Source organism: Scyliorhinus canicula, chromosome 6, assembly GCF_902713615.1.
Source record: "Scyliorhinus canicula chromosome 6, sScyCan1.1, whole genome shotgun sequence".
In the NCBI taxonomy this organism is placed as follows: Eukaryota; Metazoa; Chordata; class Chondrichthyes; order Carcharhiniformes; family Scyliorhinidae; genus Scyliorhinus; species Scyliorhinus canicula.
The window spans coordinates 103,521,897-103,545,663 of record NC_052151.1 but is presented as its reverse complement, the minus strand read 5'-3'; the positions used below and the strand labels follow the sequence as shown (position 1 = coordinate 103,545,663).

The following is a 23,767-nucleotide window of genomic DNA, read 5'->3' as shown; positions in this document are numbered from 1 at the left end:
CCTTTGCGTCGTCTGCAAACTTTCTAATCAGACCAGTTACATTTTCCTCTAGATCATTTTATATACTATGAACAGCAAAGGTCCCAGCACTGATCCCTGCAGAATACCACTAGTCACAGCCCTCCAATTAGAAAAGCACCCTTCCATTGCTACTCTCTGCCTTCTATGACCTAGCCAGTTCTGTATCCACCTTGTCAGCTCACCCCTGATCCCGTGTGACTTCACCTTTTTTACCAGTCTATCATGAGGGGCCTTGTCAAAGGCCTCACTGAAGTCCATATAGACAACATCCACTACCCTACCTGCATCAATCATATCAAGTTAGTGAGACACGACCTCCCCTCCACAAAACCATGCTGTCTCTCGCTAATACGTCCATTTGCTTCCAAATGGGAGTAGATCCTGTCTCGAAGAATTCTCTCCAGTAATTTCCCTACCACTGACGTAAGGCTCGCCGGCCTGTAGTTCCCTGGATTATCCTTGCTACCCTCCTTAAACAAAGGAACAACATTGGCTGTTCTCCAGTCCTCCGGGACATCACCTGAAGACAGTGAAGATCCAAAGATTTCCGTTAAGGCCTCCGCAATTTCCTCTCTCTGAGGAGGATGGGTGTCTATGGAGAGGATTAAGGCTCAGGAGGAAGAGGTGTTGGGCACGGCATTGAAGGAGGGATTGTGGTGCGAGGTGCTGCAGAGGGTAAATGCCTCAACCTCATGTGCGAGGCTGGGCTTTATACAGTGAAGGTGGTGAGCAGGTCGCACCTGACAAAGGCAAGGATGAGCCGGCTATTTGAGGGGGTAGGTGACATCTGTGAGTGATATGGGAAGGGCATATGGGAAATCATGTGCATATGATCTGGTCTTGCCCGAAGTTGGAAAGGTACTGGACATCAGTTTTCAGCACAGTCCCTTGGTGGCCATATTTAGGGTGCCGGAACTGGCCAGAGTTTTAGACTTTGCCTCGCTTGAAGGCGGGTACTATTAGGGTGGAGGTCAGCTTCTCCGCCCTGTGCCTTGGCATGGCGAGGGGACCGATTAGAGTTCTTAACCCTGGAAAAGGTGAAATTTGACCTAAGGGGGTGGGTGTTGGGTTCCACAAGAGTTGGGGTTTGTTCATTTTGCATTTTGGCAAGTTGGTTACCGTCGACAGAGGGGGAGGGGGTTCTTATGGGATGGGGTTTAATATGTTGGGTGTGGTTTCTTTTGTAAAATGGAATAAAAATACTTTGGGCGGAAGTCTCCGCAGGGGGCCGAATTTGTGAAGGCCATCGTGAACTCGGCCGGTGTTCACGACGGCCTTGGAGCCCGCTCCCCGCACCTAATTCACCCCCACCCGGGGGGCTAGGAGCGGGCCTCCGTCTTTCAAGGCAGCGACCTCGTCGCGCCGAGAATGACGCGCATCCGGCGCATTTGTGAAGTCATCCGCGCATGCGCGGGTTGCCGGTTCCAACCCGCGCATGCGCGGATGATTTCATCGCGCAGACGGCACGAACCCGCGGTGGCCGTCTTTCTCCTCAGCCGCCCGGCAAGACGTGGCGGCTTGATCTTGCCGGGCGGTGGAGGGGAAAGAGTGCGTCCGTTTTGGACGCTGGCCCGACGATCGGTGGGCACCGATCGCGGGCCTGTCCCCTCCCGAGCACAGTCGTGGTGCTCCCGTCCCAATCGGGCCCCTAGATGCCCCAAACGGGCATCTGGCGCCCGTTTCACGAATGCAGCGACCAGGTGTGGTTGCTGCCGTGTTGAAACGGGCGTGAAGGGCCGGCCGCTCGGCCCATCGGGTTCGGAGAATCGCCGTGAAAAACGGCGAGCGCCAATTATTCCGAGCCGGGGGTGGGGGGGGGGGGGGGAGAGAATCGCGGGGGCGTATAAAATGTCGGGGGGCCCTCCCGCGATTCTCCCAGGCTGCGTGGGAAGCGGAGAATTCCACCCTTTATGTGGAGTTCCCTCATCAATCTGCCAAAGTGAGAAAAAAACATTTATTCCTAGCCTCTGTTTTCTGTCTGATAACTAAGCCTCAATCTATGCTAATATGCTATCGCTGATAATCCCCCTCATCTTGTCGATTGCATTTTGAAATTCCAAATGCACTTCATCCACCAGTCCCATTTCACCATATCCACTTTATATACACAACCAATTACAACCTCCAAATTCCCTCAACATCTTTGTCAAGCATGGGCTTGATGGAACAAATGGCCTTCTCTACTATAAGAGAGTTGGCACCAGGACACATCCATCCATTACCCCTGCTGCTATTCCTGGAAACATTCAATGTTGCTCTCTTGAACTGATGAAACTGTGCATGTTCTCGTGGAGGGAAGAAATGACACACTAGTCAGGCAGTCTATCTTCCGTGGTAATTTAAAGAGGCCGTTTCCGCTGACAAGCTCGAAGGCCTTGGAAGGTTTATGAAAGTGTAAAGTAATCTGCACTATTCACGGCTCTTCCGTAACTGCTGAAGTGAGAAAATCATGTCAACTATCACTCTGCCAGCTCTGAAACTGTATTGAGACTCTGGATAATGCACAATGCCAGGGTCTGCAATCTGCTCAGAGTAACACGAGAAAAGATCTTCCACACATTATTTAACAAGGAAACGCCTCAGTAGTTGTTGCAATCCCTGTGATTCCCTTTGCTTTTGTACAAGGTAACTATTTTTGCAACACAATTTCCTTGAGGCACAAATCTTTTTCTTTCCAACATGAACATATAAATTTATGGAGATGATGCAGCAATGCTGAGTTTCCATTTTTGATGATTTCAGGTGGAAAGCCATCATTTCCTGGGACTTTATCTCTGGCAGAGTGGTCAGTGCCCTTGTTGCATTCTACTATAGTGGACTCAATGGCAGCACGGTGGTGCAGTGGGTTAGCCCTGCTGCCTCACGGCGCCGAGGTCCCAGGTTTGATCCCAGCTCTGAGTCACTGTCCGTGTGGAGTTTGCACATTCTCTCCGTGTTTGCGTGGGTTTCACCCCCACAACCCAAAGATCTGCTGGTTAGGAGCATTGGCCACGCTAAATTGCCCCATAATTGGAAAAAATGAATTGGGTACTCTAATTTTTTTTTTTAAGTAATACTACAGTGGACTTGCTATACACCTCCATGACAGGAAAGTCTGGAATGGTGCTGAGAGCTTCATTGACAATCTGTTGCGCGGGTATGAGATAGTGCTCCACCCACCTTTCCACCTGCTTGCTGGATTGAATGATGATCATCCTTGTCTTTGAATTCAAGAGTCTGATTTGGTTGCTGCCGGACCTGCTGCTTTCTTGATTCCTTCATGCCCCCTCTAGAATCCCCTTATTCAATAGCAGATGTTTGCTGTTGCAGAGTTTCAATCAATATTGATTGCTACAGTGCTGTTGTTACGACACCCTGAGATATTGCGCAGTTAATTCCAGCCCCGCCCATCCTGGAGTCACAACACAGGTGAATTAACCAATAATTCTTCTTAAAAATACCTGACGTCTTTGGCCCTTTTGCTGCCCAATAATTACAGTCACCAGGGCCGAGATTCTCCCCTACCCGGCGGAGCGGGGGCTCCCGGCGGGGCGGAGTGGCGTGAACCACTCCGGCGTCGGGCCTCCCCAAAGATGCGGAATTCTCCGCACCTTTAGGGGCCAAGCCCTCACAGTGAGAGTCTAGGCCCGCGCCGGAGTGGCTCCCACTCCGCTGGCCGGCGTGAACGGCCTTTGGCGCCACGCTAGCCGGGGCTGAAAGGCCTTAGCCGGCCGGCGGAAGTCTATGCATGCGCCGGTGTGTCAGCGGCTGCTGACGTCATACCGGCGCATGCGTAGGGGAGGGGGTCTCTGAATAGGTCTTCCAGTGGAATAACATCTAATCACCACCTGTTACCAGACACAGCACAGCCTTTTGGGCCAATTTATTGGCCATCAGCCAGATCAATCAAACCAGGTCCCAGCCAATCTCTGTCATTGGTGCTGGCCAGCTCCAGTTTGAGCCAGCACAAGCTAACACAGTGACCTCTCCTGCTGCTGAAATCCTCTGCTTGAATTAAAGGCAAAGGCCACTGCTTTCTTCTGCTTCAATTAAAGATATAGGCTGCCTTAAAGATCCATTATCCATAGACCAAAAACGTAATGGCAAAAATAAAGGAAAGGGGAAATAAAGGAATAAATAGAAGGACCCTTACACTAAGCAGTGTACTGAGCCTTGATTCTGGCACCTCGGAGAGCATCTAGATTTTGTTTACTGGGGACTTGCTTGTAATTCATGAGGGCTCTTCTCATGGTCATAATAATAATTGTCTCCATCAGCCTCAAACCAGTCAGCATTCCTCTGATTTTGTTACACAGTAAATGCAGAATTATAGATGGTTTTGAGCAGCTTATCCCATATTGAAACCTCACTCTGGCCTTGGTCGTTGTTGTCCAAAAGAGCCTGATGGAGGATTTAGAGGGTCCTTTCTGGGTCTGTGTTACTACAAGTGCAGAATTGAGGACAACCTTTCCTCAAGGAGTGGTATGGTTTCCTTAGCTGAAGCCTGACTGTGCTGCATACCAGGGAGGTCAGTGTCACAGTCAGTGCTTTGATAGCTACGGGTGATAAGGTCATTGTTGAGAATGGTACATCTGATGAGATGTAGCTGGTGCCAGTGTTATGATCTCAGATGTCTCCAGGACACCAGTGGAATAACTTGAGTTTGGAAGCAGCTGTTCGTCACACAGAGTCCATGGTAATAGCATAGATCCAGCAACCTCTGTACATTTTCATTTACCTTGCCAATTTCCTGGGAGCCTGTGCACATTCACCAAGCTGTATAGTCGGTACCCAATTTTGCATTGAGGCCCCAAAAGGTTCCTTAATGCTGAGAATTCTGCTGATAGCAGTGTCATACCTCATAGAATTGATACTTCTCAAGCAAGATGGATGTATATGACTTGCTCACAAAAAAACTATATTTGTTCTGGCCTTCCTTATTTGCTGAAGCGATTATTAAATTTGTACTGAATTATTGTTTCTAAAAGCTACCCCATTACCCAGGTGAAACTGATTGGCCGATAGTTACTGGGCTTAAATTTACTCCCTTGTTTGAATAACATTTGCAATTCTCCAGTTCGCTGGCACCATACCTATAATCAAAGGAAGATTAGAAAAGTATGGCAAGTGCCTCTGCAATTTTTATCCTTGTTCCAAAAGATACTGAGGGAAGTATCTCATCTTGTCTTGGTCACTTACTGACTATTAAGTAAAGCCATACCATCTAATGTACTATTTCACAATGATTTGGGTAAAGAAGGATGCAAAGTACTCACTTTGTACCTTAACCATGCCCTATTAGGTCTATAATCATCCCCACATCCGTTTACCATACTTTCACTATTTAGAGGTCTACTGATTTGTTCGCCCTTTGTTTCTCTTTGGATTTTATTTGATTCGCCTCAGAGCTCTGCATGATATCAAGAAATGCCAGAAAGCATTAAATATTGCCAAGGCTATGGGCCCTGATAATAGTACTGAAGACTTGAGGGGCCGGTTTAGCTTAGTTCACTGGTCAGCTGGTCATGATGCAGAGTGAGGCCAATGCACGAGTTCGATCCCTGTACTGGCTGAGATTAATCATGAAACCCAGTATCTCAACATTGACCTCTCCTGAGGTGTGGTGATCTTCAGGTTAAATCATCACCAGTCATCTCTCCTCCTCCAAGGGGAATACAGCCTATGGTCATCTGGGACAATGGTGACTTTATTGAAGACTTGAGCTCCATAACTTGCCGTGCTCCTAGCCAAGCTGTTCCAGCTTAGCTACAACACTGGCATCTACCCAGCAATGTGGAAATTTGCTCTGGTATGTCTTGTCCATAAAAAGCAGGTCAAATCCAATCTGACCAGTTACGACCCCATCAGTCTACTTGCGACCATTAAGAAGGTGGTGGAGGGGGCCGTCAACAGCCCTATCAAATGGCGCTTAATCACCAATAACCTGCTCATTGGCATTCAGTTTGGGTTCTGCCAGCCATTCTGCTGTTGACCACATTGTCACCTTGGTTAAAACACAGACAAAAGAACTGAACTCAAGAGGTGTGAATGACTGCATTTGACATCAACACAACAGTTGACTGAATGTGGCATTAAGGAGTTCTAGCAAAACTGAAGTCAGTGGGAATGAAGGGGAACCTCTTCAGTGGTTGGAGTCAAACCTAGCACAAGCGATGATTGCGGTTGTTGGAGGTCAGTCATCTCAGCCCTAGGAGAGGGCTGCCGGAGTTCCTCGAGATAGTATTCAAGGCCCAGCCATCTTCAGCTATTTCATCAATGACCTTCCACTCCATCATAAGGTCAGATGTGGGGATGTTTGCTGATAATTGCAAATATTCAGTACCATTCACGACGACCCGGATACTGAAGTAGGCTGCGCCCATATTCAGCAAGACCTTGGCAATGTTCAAGCCTGGACCGATAGATGGAAAGTAACATTCCTGCCACACATGACCATCTCCAGCAAAAGAAAACCTAAATATCTCCCCTTGACATATAAATTTGCGGCTCCAAGAGCGGATCAGAACTGGAAATTCTTCAGCAAATAGCTCACCACCTGACTCCCCATGCCTGTCCACCACAAGGCACAATACTCTCCACTTGCCGAGATGAACGACGCTCCAACAAAATTTGTTACACTTTCCGTGGAGACGGATAACTTTAAAAATAAATTCAAATGTCCAGCTGAAAGGATGATACAACAAGATTTCAGCTTTTAAAGGACTTCCGGTGTGCACCATGGAGTGAGTGATCGCACAGAGGCAGCTCCTGCCCACGGTTACAGAAAATAGCTCTTTTTTGGGCAGCACGGGTTGGAATTTCAATGAAAAGGCGTAGGTGAATGTTCGAGGAGTACTTTCCCCCAGGAATAGTATGTTTCTTGGTTATCAGACCCTCAGAAACAGTGCAAGATTGGGCTGAAGCAGTAGCAGACAAAAGCCTCTGCAAGCATGCAGGCGGGGGAAGGGCCAGCTTAGAGGCCTCAAGCTGACTTGAGGGCCTTTATGAAAGTTGAATTCTAGCAGCAGAGGGAAGAACTGTGAAAAGATCTCACCAAGGCCATTGAAGAAGCGGGGACGGACTTCCGGTAGCGGTGATGCGGAGCTAAGCCGCACGTTCAGTGGCTCCCGCTATTTTCGGACTTTGGGGCTCTTTTAAGGGCTCATAGTGGTGCTGTTTGGACTTTTCCCCGTGTGGGAACACTCCTTCTCAGATTCTCCACCGGTGGATGGCCTGGACTAGGAGTGGAGCGGTCAGAAAATCGGCTTTGGAAACTTCCGGTTGCGGCTATGCGGAGCTAAGCCGCACCGCAGCTCCCGCTGCTTAAGGACTTTTGGGCCGATTTGAGGGCCCCAAATGGCGCTGTCTCGACGAATCCCGGTGGGGGAAGGTGTCTAAAGGAGCATTCCCCATAATTTATGGTGCTCACCCGGAGTGGAGCAAAGGAAAAAGCTGCAGCAGCTCCCCAAGAAAAGTGGGGGAAGAAGGACAAAATGGCGGCCAGCGGTACACCCGAGGACTGGTGGAAGTGGGCGCAGGAGCAGCAAGCTACTCTTCTACGCTGTTTTGCGGAGCTGAAGGCTGAGTTGCTGGACTCCCTGAATGCGACTACCAACAAGCTGCTTGGGACCCAGGCGGCCCAGGAGGTGTCCATTCGGGAGTTGCAGCAGCAGGCCGCTGAGCGGGAGGAGGAGGCCGTGGTCCTCGTGGGGAAAGTGGAGTTGCACGAGGCACTTCACAAAAAGTGGCAAGACCGCTTGGAGGAGCTGGACGTTCGCACGAGGGTAAAGAATTTGAGGATCCTGGGCCTGGTGGAGGGGCTGGAGGGGTCGGATCTCCCGTCGTACGTGACCACAATGTTGAGCTCGTTGATGGGAGCGGGGACCTTCCATTTGCCCCTGGAGCTTGAGGGAGCTCACAGAGTGCTGGCCAGGAGGCCTAAGGCAAATGAACCCCCGCGGGCGGTGCTGGTGCGGTTCCATCGATTTAGCGACCGGGAGTGTGTGCTGCGCTGGGCCAAGAAAGAGAGGATTCGGTAGTGCGAATCTACCAGGACTGGAGTGCGGAGGTGGCAAAGCGGCGGGCCGGGTTCAACCGGACGAAGGCGGTGCTGCATGCCAAGCAGGTCAGATTTGGAATGCTGCAGCCTGCGCGCCTGTGGGTGACATATAAGGACCGGCACCACTACTTCGAGTCTCCGGAGGAGGCGTGGGCCTTTGTACAGGCGGAGAAGCTGGACTCGAACTAGGGTCTGGGGACACACTATGGCCATTGCTGTTTTCGCTGTTGCTGTTCTTCAATTTTGACACGTGTTTTTTTTTATGCTGGTTTTCTTTTTGCTCTGTTTCCGGGTGGGTTTGTCTGTTGGGTATGGGTGTGGGGTATGTGGGGAACGTTGGGGATATGTGCTTTATATGTTCTCTTCTGTACGTGGCTGGGGGTTGGGGTGAAACTGGATTTGAGGAGCTGTGTCGGAAGGGTGGGGTGTGGCAGTGTGAAAGCGCGGGCTTTCCTCTGGTTGTCCGCGCTGCGGGGCAGGGGGGCGGAGCTGGAGGTGGGGGCGTGGCCTCTACTGGTTTTCTTTCCCGCGCTGAAGCGGTGCCAAGGAGGTGTGGCAAGAGGGGGATGACCCCAAGCCGGGAGGGGATAGGTTTTGGCGGGAGCTGCCGGGTCAGCAGAAGTCAGCTGACTCACGGAAGTACCATGGAGGGTGCGTCGCGGCTAGGAGGGGTCCTAGCCTGGGGGGTTGGGGGGGATACCGGGTTGCTGCTGGAATGGCCAGGGAGGAGCTGGTGTGGGCTGGGGAGGTAGAGGAGAGGCGTTATTGCAATGGGGAATGGGTCAGGCGGGGCGAGCTGGCCTGGGGCGAGCAGTCGGTAAGCTATGGCTAGCCGGCGGGGGAGAGGGGCAGTTTTCCCTCTGATCCGCCTGATTACCTGGAACGTGAGGGGGCTGAATGGGCCGGTTAAGAGAACTAGGGTATTTTCTCATCTGAAGGCGGACTTGGCTATGCTCCAGGAGACCCACTTGAAGGTGGCGGACCAGGTTCGTCTGAGGAAGGGGTGGGTGGGGCAGGTTTTTCACTCCGGATTGGACGCGAAGAACCGGGGGGTGGCGATTCTGGTGGGGAAGAGGGTGGCGTTCGAGGCGGCTGAGGTGGTGTCGGACAAGGAGGGCAGATATATTATGGTGAAGGGTAGGCTGCAGGGAGAGAAGGTGGTGCTGGTTAATGTATATGCCCCGAATTGGGATGATGCCGGCTTCATGAGGCGCTTGTTGGGCCGCATTCCGGACCTGGAGGCAGGGGGCCTGATCATGGGGGGAGACTTTAACACAGTGCTGGATCCCCCACTGGACCGGTCCAGTTCAAGGACGGGTAGGAGACCGGCGGCGGCCAAAGTGCTGAGGGGGTTTATGGACCAGATGGGAGGAGTGGATGCCTGGAGGTTTGGGAGGCCGAGAGCGCGGGAGTATTCCTTTTTCTCCCATGTCCATAGGGTCTATTCCCGAATAGATTTTTTCGTCCTGAGCAGGGGATTGATCCCGAAGGTGCAGGATGCTGAGTATTCGGCCATAGCGACTTCAGACCATGCTCTGCACTGGGTTGATCTGGAGATGGGGGAGGCGCGGGACCAGCGCCCGCTCTGGCGCCTGGATGTGGGGATGCTGGCTGATGAGGAGTTGTGTAGGAGGGTCCGGGGAAGTATTGAGGGGTATCTTGATACCAACGACACGGGGGAGGTCCGGGTGGGGATGGTCTGGGAGGCTCTGAAAGCAGTGATCCGGGGGGAGCTGATCTCCATCCGGGCCCATAGGGAAAGGAGGGAGAGGAAGGAGAGGGAGAGACTGGTGGGGGAGCTCCTGGATGTGGACAGGAGATACGCGGAGGCACCGGAGGAGGGGTTGCTGGGGGAACGGCGTAGTTTGCAGGCCAAATTTGACTTGTTGACCACCAGAAAGGCGGAGACACAGTGGAGGAGGGCGCAGGGCGCGGTATATGAGTATGGAGAGAAGGCGAGCAGGATGTTGGCGCATCAGCTCCGCAGGCGAGATGCAGCTAGGGAAATTGGTGGAGTGACGGATAGGGAATGTAGTGCAGAAGGGGACAGAAGTAAATGGGGTCTTTAGGGACTTCTACGAGGAACTGTACCGGTCAGAACCTCCAAAGGGGAGAGGGGGGATGGAGAGCTTCATGAACAGGCTATGTTTCCCAAGGGTTCAAGAAGAGCTGGTAGAGGGGCTGGGGGCGCCGATAGAGTTGGAGGAGCTAGTCAGGGGGATTGGACAAATGCAGTCAGGTAAGGCGCCGGGGCCGGACGGGTTACCGGTGGAATTTTATAAAAAGTATGCGGATCTGGTGGGCCCCCTGTTGGTGCGAGCCTTCAATGAGGCATGGGAGGGGGGGCTGTGCCCCCGACGATGTCGCGGGCACTGATCTCTCTGATCCTGAAGCGGAATAAGGACACCTTGCAGTGTGGATCATACAGGCCTATCTCGCTCCTCAATGTTGACACTAAGTTGCTGGCAAAGGTCCTGGCCACCAGGATAGAGGACTGTGTGCCAGGGGTGATACACGAGGATCAGACAGGATTTGTCAAGGGACGGCAGCTCAACACGAATGTGCGGAGACTGCTAAATGTTATTATGATGCCGGCAGTGGAGGGGGAGGCGGAGATGGTGGTGGCGCTGGATGCGGAGAAAGCGTTTGATAGAGTAGAGTGTGGGTACCTGTGGGAGGTGCTGAAGCGGTTCGGATTCGGGGAGGGATTCATCAAATGGGTGAGGCTGCTCTACGCGGCTCCGATGGCAAGTGTAGTTACCAATGGAAGGAGATCGGAGTACTTTAGGCTCTACCGTGGGACCAGGCAGGGGTGCCCCCTGTCCCCCTTGCTCTTTGCACTGGCGATTGAGCCTTTGGCTATGGCATTGAGGGAGTCAGGGAGATGGTGGGGTCTGGTGCGGGGTGGGGAGGAACATCGTTAATCGCTGTATGCGGACGACCTGCTGTTGTATGTGGCGGATCCAGAAGGGGGAATGCCGGGGGTGATGGAGCTGTTAGCTGAATTTGGGGGCTTCTCGGCTATAAGTTAAATTTAGGCAAGAGCGAGGTATTTGTAGTACACCCGGGTGATCAGGAGGAGGGAATTGGGAGACTCCCGTTTAAGAGGGCAGTGAAGAGTTTCAGATATCTGGGGGTGCAGGTGGCCAGGAGTTGGGGGACTCTCCATAAGCTTAATTTTACCAAGCTGGTGGAGCAGATGGAGGAGGAATTTAAAAGGTGGGACATGGTGCCGCTATCGTTGGCGGGTAGAGTGCAGTCCGTCAAAATGACGGTTCTCCCGAGGTTCTTGTTCCTTTTTCAGTGTTTGCCCATCTTGATCCCTAGGGCCTTTTTTAGAAGGGTGGCTAGCAGCATCATGAGCTTTGTTTGGGCGCATGGGACCCCGAGGGTGAAGAGGGTCTTCTTGGAGCGGGGTAGAGATGGGGCGGGGGGGGGGGGGGGGGGGGGGGGCTGGCATTACCTAATCTCTCGGGGTATTATTGGGTGGCCAATGTGTCGATGGTGCGCAAGTGGGTGATGGAGGGGGAGGGGGCAGCATGGAAACGGATGGAGAGGGCGTCCTGTGGAGATACAAGCCTGGGGGCCCTGGTAACGGCGCCGTGGCCGCTCCCTCCTACGAGGTATACCACGAGTCCGGTGGTGGCGGCTACCCTCAAGATTTGGGGGCAGTGGAGGCGACATAGGGGAGAAGTGGGGGGCTCGATGGAGGCTCCGTTAAGGGGGAACCATCAGTTCGTCCCAGGGAACATTGATGGGGGATTTCAGGGTTGGCACAGAGCGGGCATCAGACAGCTGAGGACCTGTTTATTGATGGGAGGTTTGCGAGCCTGGGGGAGTTGGTGGAGAAATTTGGGCTCCCCCCGGTAAACATGTTCAGGTATCTGCAGGTAAAGGCATTTGCTAGACGGCAGATGGAGGGATTCCCTTCCCTTCCCGCGAGGGGGGGGGGTGAGTGACAGGGTGCTTTCGGGGGTCTGGGCCGGAGAGGGGAAGATATCTGATATCTACAAGGTTATGCAGGAGGCGGATGAGGCGTCAGTAGAGGAGCTGAAAGCTTAGTTGGAGAGGGAACTGGGGGAACAGATCGAAGACGGGACATGGGCTGATGCCCTGGAGAGGGTTAATTCTTCCTCCTCGTGTGCGCGGCTTAGCCTCATCCAATTTAAGGTGCTGCACCGGGCCCACATGACTGGGACGAGGATGAGTAGGTTCTTTGGGGGTGAAGACAGGTGTGTCAGTTGCTCGGGGAGTCCAGCGAACCATGCCCATATGTTCTGGGCATGCCCGGCACTGGAGGAGCTCTGGAAGGGGGTGGCGAGGACGGTGTCAAGGGTGGTGGGATCCAGGGTCAAGCCAGGATGGGGACTCGTGATTTTTGGGGTTGGGGTGGAGCCGGGAGTGCAGGAGGCGAAAGAGGCCGGTGTGCTGGCCTTTGCGTCCCTAGTAGCCCGGCGAAGGATCTTGCTACAATGGAAGGATGCGAGGCCCCCAAGCGTGGAGACCTGGATCAATGACATGGCGGGTTTCTTTAAGCTAGAGAAGGTCAAATTCGCCCTGAGAGGGTCGGTACAAGGGTTCTTTAGGCGGTGGCAACCTTTCCTCGACTTTCTGGCTCAACGATAGGGTACGGGGACAGTAGCAGCAGCAACCCGGGGGGGGGAGACGATGACTATGTTTGTTTATTTAATTTTAATTTATTTTTAAGTTCTTTTGTTGTTCATTGGGGTTGGGGGGGGGGGGTGGGGGGATGTGATACATGCGTCGATACGGTCTGAGGGGTGTTACAGTTATGGGTTATTTTGTTGCATTTCATTGTTTGTCGTTATGTTTTATATTTTCTGTAAAAAATTCCAATAAAAATTATTTTTAAAAAAAATTTCATCTTTTAAGATTTATACTATAAAAAATGGTTAATGGACTATTGCCTCAAGACTGTCTTTGTCAGGAACTTCTAATTTGAATCACAGAATGGAATACCCTCTTACTTTATGACAAATTAAAAAAACATACTACACAGGCATGCATTACACTCTCCTTTACAAAATTGTCGCAAGTAATTCTTAGCTCCCAAGAGTTTACTTCTGTTCTTTCCCTTTCTCAGTTTGGCATTTCCAGAACTTCATGTTGAAGTATTACTGGAGATTCTCCCTATAACACAAGTAAAGAGAATCTTCCACCTTTGTTTTAACTCCTCACAAAAGTGGTCCTTTCAGTCTGGGTGGGAGCTTCCACCCACATTCCGATACAGTAAAGCATAAGGACTTCCACCTGTCCGTTATCACAGATCCTGGCAGACTAACTGTGTCTGTGAATTTTGAACGATATTTTAGAAATCCTTCCCCTCAAAGGTCATATCCAGGGCACCATGAATCAATTGGGCCTTGTATCCGGTAGAAATGCTGATTAGCAACTCCAACAATCAAACCACCCAGGGTTGCTGTCTGGCGCACTTCAGCACAGGTCACATGCCCCCTTCATTTCCTTTGAATTAAAGACACAGACCCAAAACATAACAATCTTACTAACCTCACAATTATCACACAATTAAACAGTTACATATGGCAGTCAGTTAGAAATATATGACCATCAGCTGACAGAACATCTGACTGATGAAATTTACAAGCATTATTGGTTTCTTTTGTCAAAATCACTTGTTTCTTATATTTGTTCTTATTATTTAGATTCTTAGTTGTTGCACTGACATCATTATCTAGCTAACAAAATTTATCTGCGAATGAATAAAGTAAAACTGATTTTTGTTTCGCCTGAAAGGACAGAATATCCCCTCATAGGCAGTGTATTAAGATTACGATTATGACTCATTTAGCAAAAAATTACCATACACTATTGTGTGGTGGGGTTTCTTTGCACCAGGACGATTGGGATTCATCATAGGTGCAATCAAATGTATTGAGAATAGATTCCAGCACGGCTATTGAAGGTTATTCTTTCTGCAAAAAACAATAGACTGTTGCTGTAGTACTCGATACCAGTATAAATGGTGCTGTGCTGCTTTTTGCTGTTAATTTTGTCCAATTACTGTTTTAATTGTTATCTTAGTTGCTTTTGTAATGTCAAAACCTCACGGTTATACTAAAAGCAATGTGAGATTGTTTGAAGCACCGGCCCAGTCGTTGTGGTTTTACTGGCAGCATTTCCTGTAGAAATGTGTTGATTCTGAGCAACTCCTGTTTGCACTTTCTGGTAAGCTGAAGAAATAGCAGAGAGAAAAACCATGTGTTGCCTCGAATTTATTGCAGTCTATGAGGTTTCACACCTGCAAAAATTAGATGCATAATGACTTGTAAATAATTTACCATCCCAAATGATCTGATCACATTTCACACAAAATATAGTCTTTAACCCTTGCAGCATTGGGCACCTAATGTGAACACAGAGGCATAGAAAACCTATGGCACGGAAGGAGACTCTGAAGCCCACTGTGCCTGTGCAGCCAGAAAAGAGCAATCCAGCCTAATCCGCCTCCCCCATCTCTTGATCTATAGCCATATAGGTTACAGCATATCAACTACACATCCAAGTTTTTTTAATGCATAAAGGTGCACCACATACAATTTTTATGCAAAGTTATTTTAAAATGCAGGTCACTAGTTACCTCTTTTCATCGTGGTACAGTAAAGAATTTAATATTTTTGCCCTTGGCTATTAGACCTTTCAGAAAGAGATTGTTAATTAGAATGGCTGATGAAATTTGGATTTGTCCTTAATGAAAAACAGGACTCACTGTATTAACAAGACTGTTCTTTTGCAGAGTTTCTTTGAAGGGCAGTCTGCTTCCTGGGACATCGCCAAGAAGGATCAGAACAGAACAAAGAATCGCTATGGAAATATTATAGCTTGTGAGTTGGTCTATAAACAACTATGATCCACAATGTATTTTTATTGCAATTTGATGTTTTGATAATGAGAATGTCATTTTTTTAACTGAATTTCTTCAGGTTAATCTATGGAAGGGAAAAATGTTAATCATCCAACAGTCCTTTAAATATTTCAAATTCACTCTTGCTCTTTCCTAAAGTATCTTCTCTTCATTTTTCTGCCTTGCTTTTGCATCACGCACCTCAATTCTTGCAGCAAGATCAGGCATTCTGAAAAATCCACATCAAATATGCACATTGTGATTGATTGTCTCACAAAGCATAAATTAGTCAAGAATGATCTGCCCATTACAAATCCATGCCAATTGCTTCTGATGATGTGTTTCTGTAATTGTTCATCATTCATCCCTGTGTTGTGGATGCTATTGGTTGACCCTACAGCTGAGATAAGACTAATTGCCAAAGAAGAGGAACATTTCCAATCCTGTATTCCCAATGTAAAGCTTCTATTTGACTGTTCCAGCTTGGAGCAATAAGAGGTTATTCATGAAAGATTTGGAAAGGTTGCAGAGTTGGGGGTTCTGGTTTGCAGCCATGTCACTAATCTGTGTTTCCTTTGCAGTTCTCCATTGGACAAATTATTCCTATTTATCCCTTCTCCTTTTTCTTTTCTCTTTCTTTATAAACTTAAGAGTAACCCATTATTTATTTTCCAATTGAGGGGCAATTTGGCGTGGCCAACCCAACTAACCTGTACATCTTTGCGTTGTGGGGGTGAAACCAACGCAGACACGGGAGAATGTGCAAACTCCACCCGATCAGTGACACAGGGCCGGGATTCAAACCCTGATCCTCAGCGCCATAGGCAGAAGTGCTAACCACTGCGCCACGTGCTGCCCCCCCTTTTTCTGAACCCGGGTATAAATGTTGTGCCTGTCAAACATTTAAACTATTTCCCCTTTGTAATTATTTTTATAAAGTCAACTGAATGAGGCTTGACTGTATGACCTCCTCACAGAGGTGAGTGCACTACTGATGAGCCAAACAAACAAAGTTTTGTACCATACAATTTTATTATGTTCTTAATAGGTAGTAATACAAAACTGTAATTACACTTTGCAATGTTGTGTGTAATTTTCACTAATCATCAACCACAACTCAAGCATATAATAAACTTTCAGCATGGACATAATATTTAGTCAAATCTTTTCCAGTTCCTTAAGCTGAAAGATATGCAGTGCTCTTTTCTTGAAGCATGTACGCTACTGAAAATCTACAGTTTTCAATAAATCCTGTATCATCGCCATGCAGGGAAGGAAAAGTATCAGTCAAAACAATTCTTGCAATGAATTGTGAATAGATATTTGGGATTGAGTGCATTTTTTAATTCTTCGCTTCAATTTTTGTATTTTTGTTAAGTTCCTGGGAAATAAACAACTTACCCATATATATTTCTTAGATTACTTTGTTAATGTACATAATACATTCCTCCAAACAATCAACTGTACAATTTGGGCAGATTTTGCTCCTTTTTCACCCCCTCCCTCCCTCCTCATCACCCACCCCCTCTGCGACGGACAGCTCCTCAAACATGGTCATAAACATCCCCCACCTTTTCTCAAACTCCCCTGCTGAGCCCCTTAACTCATACTTTATCTTCTTGAATCGCAGGATGTCGTACAGGTCACCCAACCATGCTGCTACCCCCGGTGGCGATGCCGACCACCACTCCAGCAAAATTTGTTGCCGTGCAATCAGTGGGGCGAAGGCTATGACATCGGCCTTCCTCCTCTCCATGAGCTCCACCTTCTCTGAAACCCCAAATATCACCACCAAAGGGTCCGGGTCCATTCCCTCCTCCACTATCCTGGCTAAGATCATGAACACCCCAGCCCAGAATCTTCCCAATTTTTCACAACCCCAAAACATGTGCGCATGATTCGCTGGCTCCCGCCCACACCTCTCACACTCATCTGCGACCCCCTGAAAGAACCCGCTTATTCTTGCCCGAGTCAGATGCACCCTGTGCACCATCTTAAACTGTATCAGGCTCACCCTTGCGCAAGAGGAGGCCCCGTTACCCTTTGCAGTGCCTCACTCCATACTCCCCAATTGATCTCCATTCCCAATTCCGCTTCCCATTTCTCCTTGATCTTCACCACCCGCCCGCCTCCCTGCTCCCCCAGCCACTTATATATATCCCCAATTCTTCCCTCCCCTTCCACATCCAGAAGCAGCAGTCGCTCCAGCAGGGTGTATCCCGGCAATCTAGGGAACCCCTTCCAGACCTTTCGTGCAAAGTCCCTAACCTGTAGATGTCTGAACTCACTACCCCTCGGCAGCTCTACCCTCTCCCTTAGCTCCTCCAGACTGGCGAACCCTTCCTCCAAATACAAATCCCTCACCTTGACCAGTCCCACTTCCCTCCACCTCTTTTATACACTATCCATCCCCCGGCTCAAACCCATGATTCTCACACAGCACAGCGGCGTTAGCACCAACATCCCTTCCACCCTAAAATGCCTCTTCAGCTGATTCCATATCTTCACCGTGGACTGCACTGGGCTCCTTGAATACCTACTCTGAGCCATTGGCAATGCTGCCGTCACCATAGCCCTCAAACTAGACCCCTTACAAGATTCCTCCTCCATCCTAACCCACTCTACCCCTTCTCCTTCCCACCACCGCCGCACCTTGTCCACATTCGCCGCCCAATAATAATGAAGCAAGTTTGGCAATGCCAAACCCCCCCCCCGCTGCCTCTGCCTCTGTAGCAGGGTCCTCCCCACCCTCGGCACCTTCCCCGCCCATACAAAGTCAGAGATGATTGTGTCCACTTTCCGAAAAAAGGCCTTTGGTATAAAGATCAGAGAGCCTGAAATATAAACAAGAAACTCGGCCGAATATTCATTTTCATCACTTGGACCCACCCTGCCAGCGTTAAGTACAGTGTATCCCACCTCCTAAGATCCTCCCTGGCCTCCTCCACCAACTTCATTAAGTTCCACTTATGGAACCCCGTCCATTCCCTCGCGACCTGAATCCCCAAGTGCCTAAACCTATCCCTCGCTACCGTAAATGGCATCCCCCTTAATTAGCCCACTGTGCCAGCTCATTCACCGGGAATACCTCGCTTTTCCTTACGTTCAGCTTGTATCCTGAGAACCCCCCAAATCTCCCCAACAGGCCCATAATCCTTCCCACACTCTCCAACGGATCCGAAACATGCAGCAAGAGGTCATCGGCATAGATCGACACCCGATGCTCCCTCTGTCCCCTCATTATCCCCTGCCACTCTGCCGACCCCCTGAGAGCCATCACCAATGGCTCTATGGCCAGCGCAAACAGCAGCAGCGACAGCGGGCACCCCTGCCTCGTACCCCTGTGTAAATCAAAGCCTTGTGAGCTCATATAATTTGTCCTCACCCTCGCTCTTGGCTCCACATACAGCAACCGCACCCATGCCACAAATCTCGGCTCAAACCCAAACCTTCCCAAAACTTCGAACAAGTACCGCCACTTCACCCGATCAAATGCTTTCTCCGCGTCCATGGACACCACCACCTCCAGTACCAGAGCTCTCGACGGATTCATTAACACATTCAACAGCGGTCTTATATTACTCGTGAGCTGGCTGCCCTTCACGAAGCCTGTTTGATCTTCTGCAGCCACCCCCGGGACACGATCCTCCATCCTCCCCGCCAACAACAAGCGTGTTCGATCATGATCTGGGTGTATACGACCTACATTCCACTGGATCCTTTCCTTTTTTGGGGATTAGTGTGATTACTGCCTGCTTCATCGTCTCCGGCAATTCCCCCTTCCCCAGTGCTTCATTAAACGCCCCCAACAGATGTGGTGCCAGGTCCGCCGTAAATTCCTTATAAAATTCTGCCGGGTACCCATCTGGCCCAGAGGCCTTCCCCAACTTCATACCCCTGATACTATCCAGCGCCTCTCTCAGCCCCATGGACGCCTCCAATGCCTGCCTCTTTGCTTCCTCCACCTGGGGAAATTCCAGCTCATCCAGAAACCACCCCATGTCCGCCCTCCTCTCCTGTTGGGTCTGCCTCATAAAGTCACTGGTAATACGCTCTAAATGCCTCATTTATCTTCCCTGGCTCTGACACCACATCCCCAGCCCCAGTCCGGATCTTCAATATTTCCCTGGGTGCAGCCTGCCTCTGCAGCTGGTGCGCCAGCATGCGGCTCGCCTTCTCCCCATACTCTTATTGCACCCCTTTTGCCCTACGCTGTTGCCCTACCGCCCTCCCCGTTGTCAGCCTGTCATATTGCCCCAGCAACTTTTTCCTCCTCACCAATCCCCCCACGGTGGGCACCCTCGAATATTCCCTGTCCACCTCCACTATCTTGCTCACTAGACGGTCATGTTCCACTCTCCTTTCCTTATTCGCACGAGCCTGAAATGAGAAAATTTCTACCCGGACCACTGCCTTTAGTGCTTCCCAAAAAATGCCCGCCGACACCTCCCCATTCTGATTGAACTCCACATAATCCCTAATCGCCAACCGCACCTCATCACAAAAACCTCCATCCGCCAACAACCCCGAGTCAAACCTCCACCCCGGCCTCTGCTCTTGTCCCGTACTGAACCGAATCTCCAGCCAGTGGGGTGCATGGTCCGAGATAACTATCCCCACATACTCTGCCCCCTCCACCCCAACCAAAATCTCCCGACTCACTACAAAGTAATCAATCATCGAATACACCTTTTAGACGTGTGAAAAGAAGGAATACTCCCTTCCTCCTGGGTTCTGAAAGCGCCATGGATCCACCATACCAATCCTCTCCATAACCCCCCCCCCAAGCTCCCTTGGCATTCGTACCCTGCCCATCGACCTGGGGCTTGATCTATCCTATCCATCCTCGGCTCCAGGACACAGTTAAAATCTCCTCCCATGATCAACTGTTGCATGGCCAAATCTGGGATTGCTGTCAGCAGCCCCCTCATAAAACCCACATCATCCCAATTTGGGGCATACCCATTTACCAACACTACCGGTGCCCCTTCCAGTACCCCACTCACAATCACACATCTCCCACCTGCATCCCTCTCGTCCTGCGCACTCACAAATCCCATTTTTCTGGTCATTAAAATCGCCACACCCCTCAATTTCAAATCAAACCCCGAGTGATAAACCTGCCCGACCCACCCCTTTCTTAACCTACCCTGGTTCTTCACACGGCAGTGTGTCTCCTGCAAAAAGACAACCCCCGCTTTCAAGCTCCTGGGGTGCGCAAACACCAGTGACCTTTAAACCGGCCCATTCAGTCCCCGGACTTTCCACGTTACCAACCTTACTGGAGGCCTGCACCTCCAATCCCCTCTACCGTCCATCATCTTCCCTGCTTAACTTCCAATCTGTACCTAGCCCATCCCAGATGGCCCCTTTCTTAGCCCTTGACCATGTCAACTCTCACCCCCTGCCGCGTTGCAGAAACCCCCCCCCCCCCCTCGCTTTTCCCCTTCTTCCCCCCCGGCCACCCCTCTTGGCCTTCTTCCCCACCACCTCACTTCCGTTCACCAGCATAATCTGCTAGCGCGGCTGCCCCTTCCCAAAGGCACATACTAATAACCCCCCCCCCCCACACACTTCTCAGCTCAAAGAAGAAAGCCTCCTGCTGGCCTTACCCTCCTCCACCCAAACAAGGACGTCTCCTGAATTCCAGGTTGCCTTCTCCAAAAGCAAACAAATAGATGTTAAACACAAACAGTCCCATAAAACAGGAGGGGGGATGGGAACATCCATCCCTACATAAACATTTCACACCTACAACTCCTTACAATCTCAACATTGAACAGAAACCCCCCCCCACAAAAAAAGGTGAAAATCCCCCAATCCCTACACCCACTTCAACATGCTCCTGACCATTACATAGTGCCAGCACCCTGGTTCCCAAGCATTGTCCACTCAGTTCTCCCCCAGTTTATGCTCCTTAATGAAGTATTCACCACTTCTGGGGTCTCAAAATAATACTCTCGTCCTCCGAACGTCACCCATAATTTTGCCAGGTAGAGCACCTCAAACCTGATCTGCCGCCGGTACAGCACTGCCTTGGCTTTGTTGAAACCTGCCCGCTGTTTTGCCAACTCGGCTCCAACGTCGTGATAAATCTGGACGTTATTTCCCTCCCAGTTGCAGCTACGGTTCTCCCTGGCCCAGCGTAGAATTTTCTCTTTCTCCACAAATTTATGGAGTCTCACAATCACCGCCCGCGGCAGCTCCCCAGCTCCAAGCTTTTGCCTCAGAGACATATGCGCTCGGCCCACTTCAGGTGCCTTATCCAGCAGCCCTTCTGCCACCAGTCCCGCTAGCATCCTCGAGACGTACCTAGTGGCACTCACACCTTCCACGCCTTCAGGCAGGCCCACTATTCGCAGGTTGTGTCTTCTCAAGGTATTCTCCTGCTCCTCAACCTTTGCCCTCAGCGTTTTACACATTTATCCTCGGAGCCCCAAGTCCACCTCCAGAACCACCACATGATCGCTGTGGTCCAAGATCACTCCTTCAATCTCCCGAACCTGTGACCCCTGCACCTCCAAACACCTCTCTATCCACTTCAAAGTACTCTTAAGGGGTGCCACAGCTTCTGCAATGGCCTTTGCATTATCCTCATGCATTTCTTTCCTCTGTTTATGGAATTCCTCCTTGATAAAAATCATCAGTTCCTGTAACTGGGGCCTTATAATGAAATGAAAATCGCTTATTGTCACGAGTAGGCTTCAATGAAGTTACTGTGAAAAGCCCCTAGTCGCCACATTCCGGCGCCTGTCCAGGGAGGCTGGTACGGGAATCGAACCGTGCTGCTGGCCTGCTTGGTCTGCTTTAAAAGCCAGCGATTTAGCCTTGTGAGCTAAACCAGCCCCTTATAGCTTGCCCCTCCCCCACCTGCATGCTGGAAGAGACTGTCTGTGAAGCACAAAACTGTTTCAACTTTCCAGCCAAACCTCTCACTATTTTCTGCCAAGTCTGGTGATCAGAGGACATACCGTTCCAGATCTGGGTAAAAAGAACCCTTTTCTGTGACTTTGAACAGGAACAGCCCTTTATGGTCACAAGCGGAAGTTGATGACAAGAAATTAATGTATACCAATCAGTTGTTCCCAGTTATACATGTCCAATCATGACTATCGATCAGGTTTATGTCATGCATAGTATGTGAGAACAATTGACGAATCACAACATCGGCACATCTACTTAATTATAATATCCAGTCAATTCAAAGACACTTGCATGCAGCCCTCTGATATTTCTCACCGGTTTCTCATTATCAGGCCTGTCCGTATCAATCAAGTCTCTTGCTTATAACGCATTTTTCCCAGGGTAAAAATGTTACAGAAATAAATAATTCTTTGTGATTATGCCTCCCATTTCTGTATACTTGAGACAATTTGTGCAAGAGCAAAATGGTGAACGATCCCATATTGTTATTGCCATCCTTGAAAATGGGCATCACATTTTTAGTGTCCCTTTGACAGTTACAGGTTTCGATGCGTGTGTAGATTATTGGAAATCATAGAATCCCTACAGAGATTTAGCCCATCGAGTCAGCAATCACCTTCCGAAAGAGCACATTACCTCGGCCCACATCGCCACCCTATCCCATTTGCTCTGTCTTAGTTCTACATGCAAAATCATCATCTCAGTTGAAAGTAAAAAAATCATATTTTCAAAAATAAAGGGCCGCAACCCTGTAATCCCACCAAGCCATGGTAATTTAGCATGGCCAGTCCACTTAATCTGCACATTTTTGGATTGTGGGAGGAAACCAGAGCACCCAGAGGAAACCCATGCGGACACGGGGAGAACATGCAAACTCCACACAGGCAGTCACCCAAGGCTGGACTTGAGTCTGGGTCACTTGGCGCTGTGTGGCAGCAGTGCGAACCACTGTGCCACCGCTATCAGTTTTTTGAGCAACTTTAATCATGATCAAGTGCTGTATATCGCCAGCTGAAAGGAAAGTACATTTAACATGTGTACATTGTGTTTCCTATAGATGACCATTCCAGAGTAATTTTACAGCCATTAGAGGATGACACAACATCAGATTACATTAATGCCAATTATATTGATGTAAGTTATATTTCCCTGCACTACAATGTTTCAGCATTTGACTTTCTTTCCTTTGTTGTGTCTAAAGTTTGCAACTCTTAAAATTTGCTCCTTGTATGTTAAATTTGCTGGCACTCACTGACACTGTTGTGCTTTCTTTCACATCTGGCTTTGATTTGGGCTGTAGATATGGCTGTACAGGGATGTAAGTATCTCACTGAAAAGCTAGATTTTTATTATTTTGATACCAATTCATTTAATATACCAACATGCTACTAAAACAAGCAGTACATGCAACTGAGCAAACCCATTTGATTCTCTTCATAAAAATGGACTTCTGATTTTCGGTTGGACTCGTGTAATCTCATAAACAGCAAGAACATTTATCCTTTGCATTATTGCATGCGATGGAAAAAAAAGACCATAGTATAAACCAGACATTAATCTTGCTGAACTAAACCAATTTAGTCCACATTCTGAACTAGCCTACAATGGGAGAAATCAGCCTTGGAATACATTACATGGAAATAGCCAAATTAACTGCCTACTGGCGGCTGCACGGTAATTTTAAGCACCGGCTTATTAAAATTCGAAGAGCTGATGTTGCAAATTATTTGAACTTGAATTATACAGTTAAGGAACAATGCCTAAAGGCAGACGCTATGAAGAGAATGAAGAGGTGAACTCATGCATGTAAATTAGTCATTGTTATGTATCTTTTATGGTTATCTGGTCTCTTTAGAACTTTGTTTAGTGTGTATGTTTTAGGTGAAATTAATAGCTGTATG

General features: G+C 49.3%; 1 protein-coding gene across 8 annotated transcripts in view; it reads left to right on the top strand.

The window, feature by feature from the left end:
• The window catches only part of ptprk (protein tyrosine phosphatase receptor type K), a 740,572-nt gene that overhangs the window by 654,526 nt on the left and 62,279 nt on the right, over positions 1 to 23,767 (top strand). For 5 of the 8 annotated variants that reach the window (XM_038799792.1, XM_038799788.1, XM_038799790.1 and 2 more), the window contains 3 exons: positions 14,835 to 14,922; positions 22,924 to 23,000; positions 23,167 to 23,184. In XM_038799792.1, coding sequence (XP_038655720.1) covers positions 14,835 to 14,922; positions 22,924 to 23,000; positions 23,167 to 23,184 — 183 coding nt within the window. The remainder of the gene's footprint in view (positions 1 to 14,834; positions 14,923 to 22,923; positions 23,001 to 23,166; positions 23,185 to 23,767) is intronic. The other 3 variants (XM_038799787.1, XM_038799793.1, XM_038799791.1) reach the window with 1 other exon arrangement.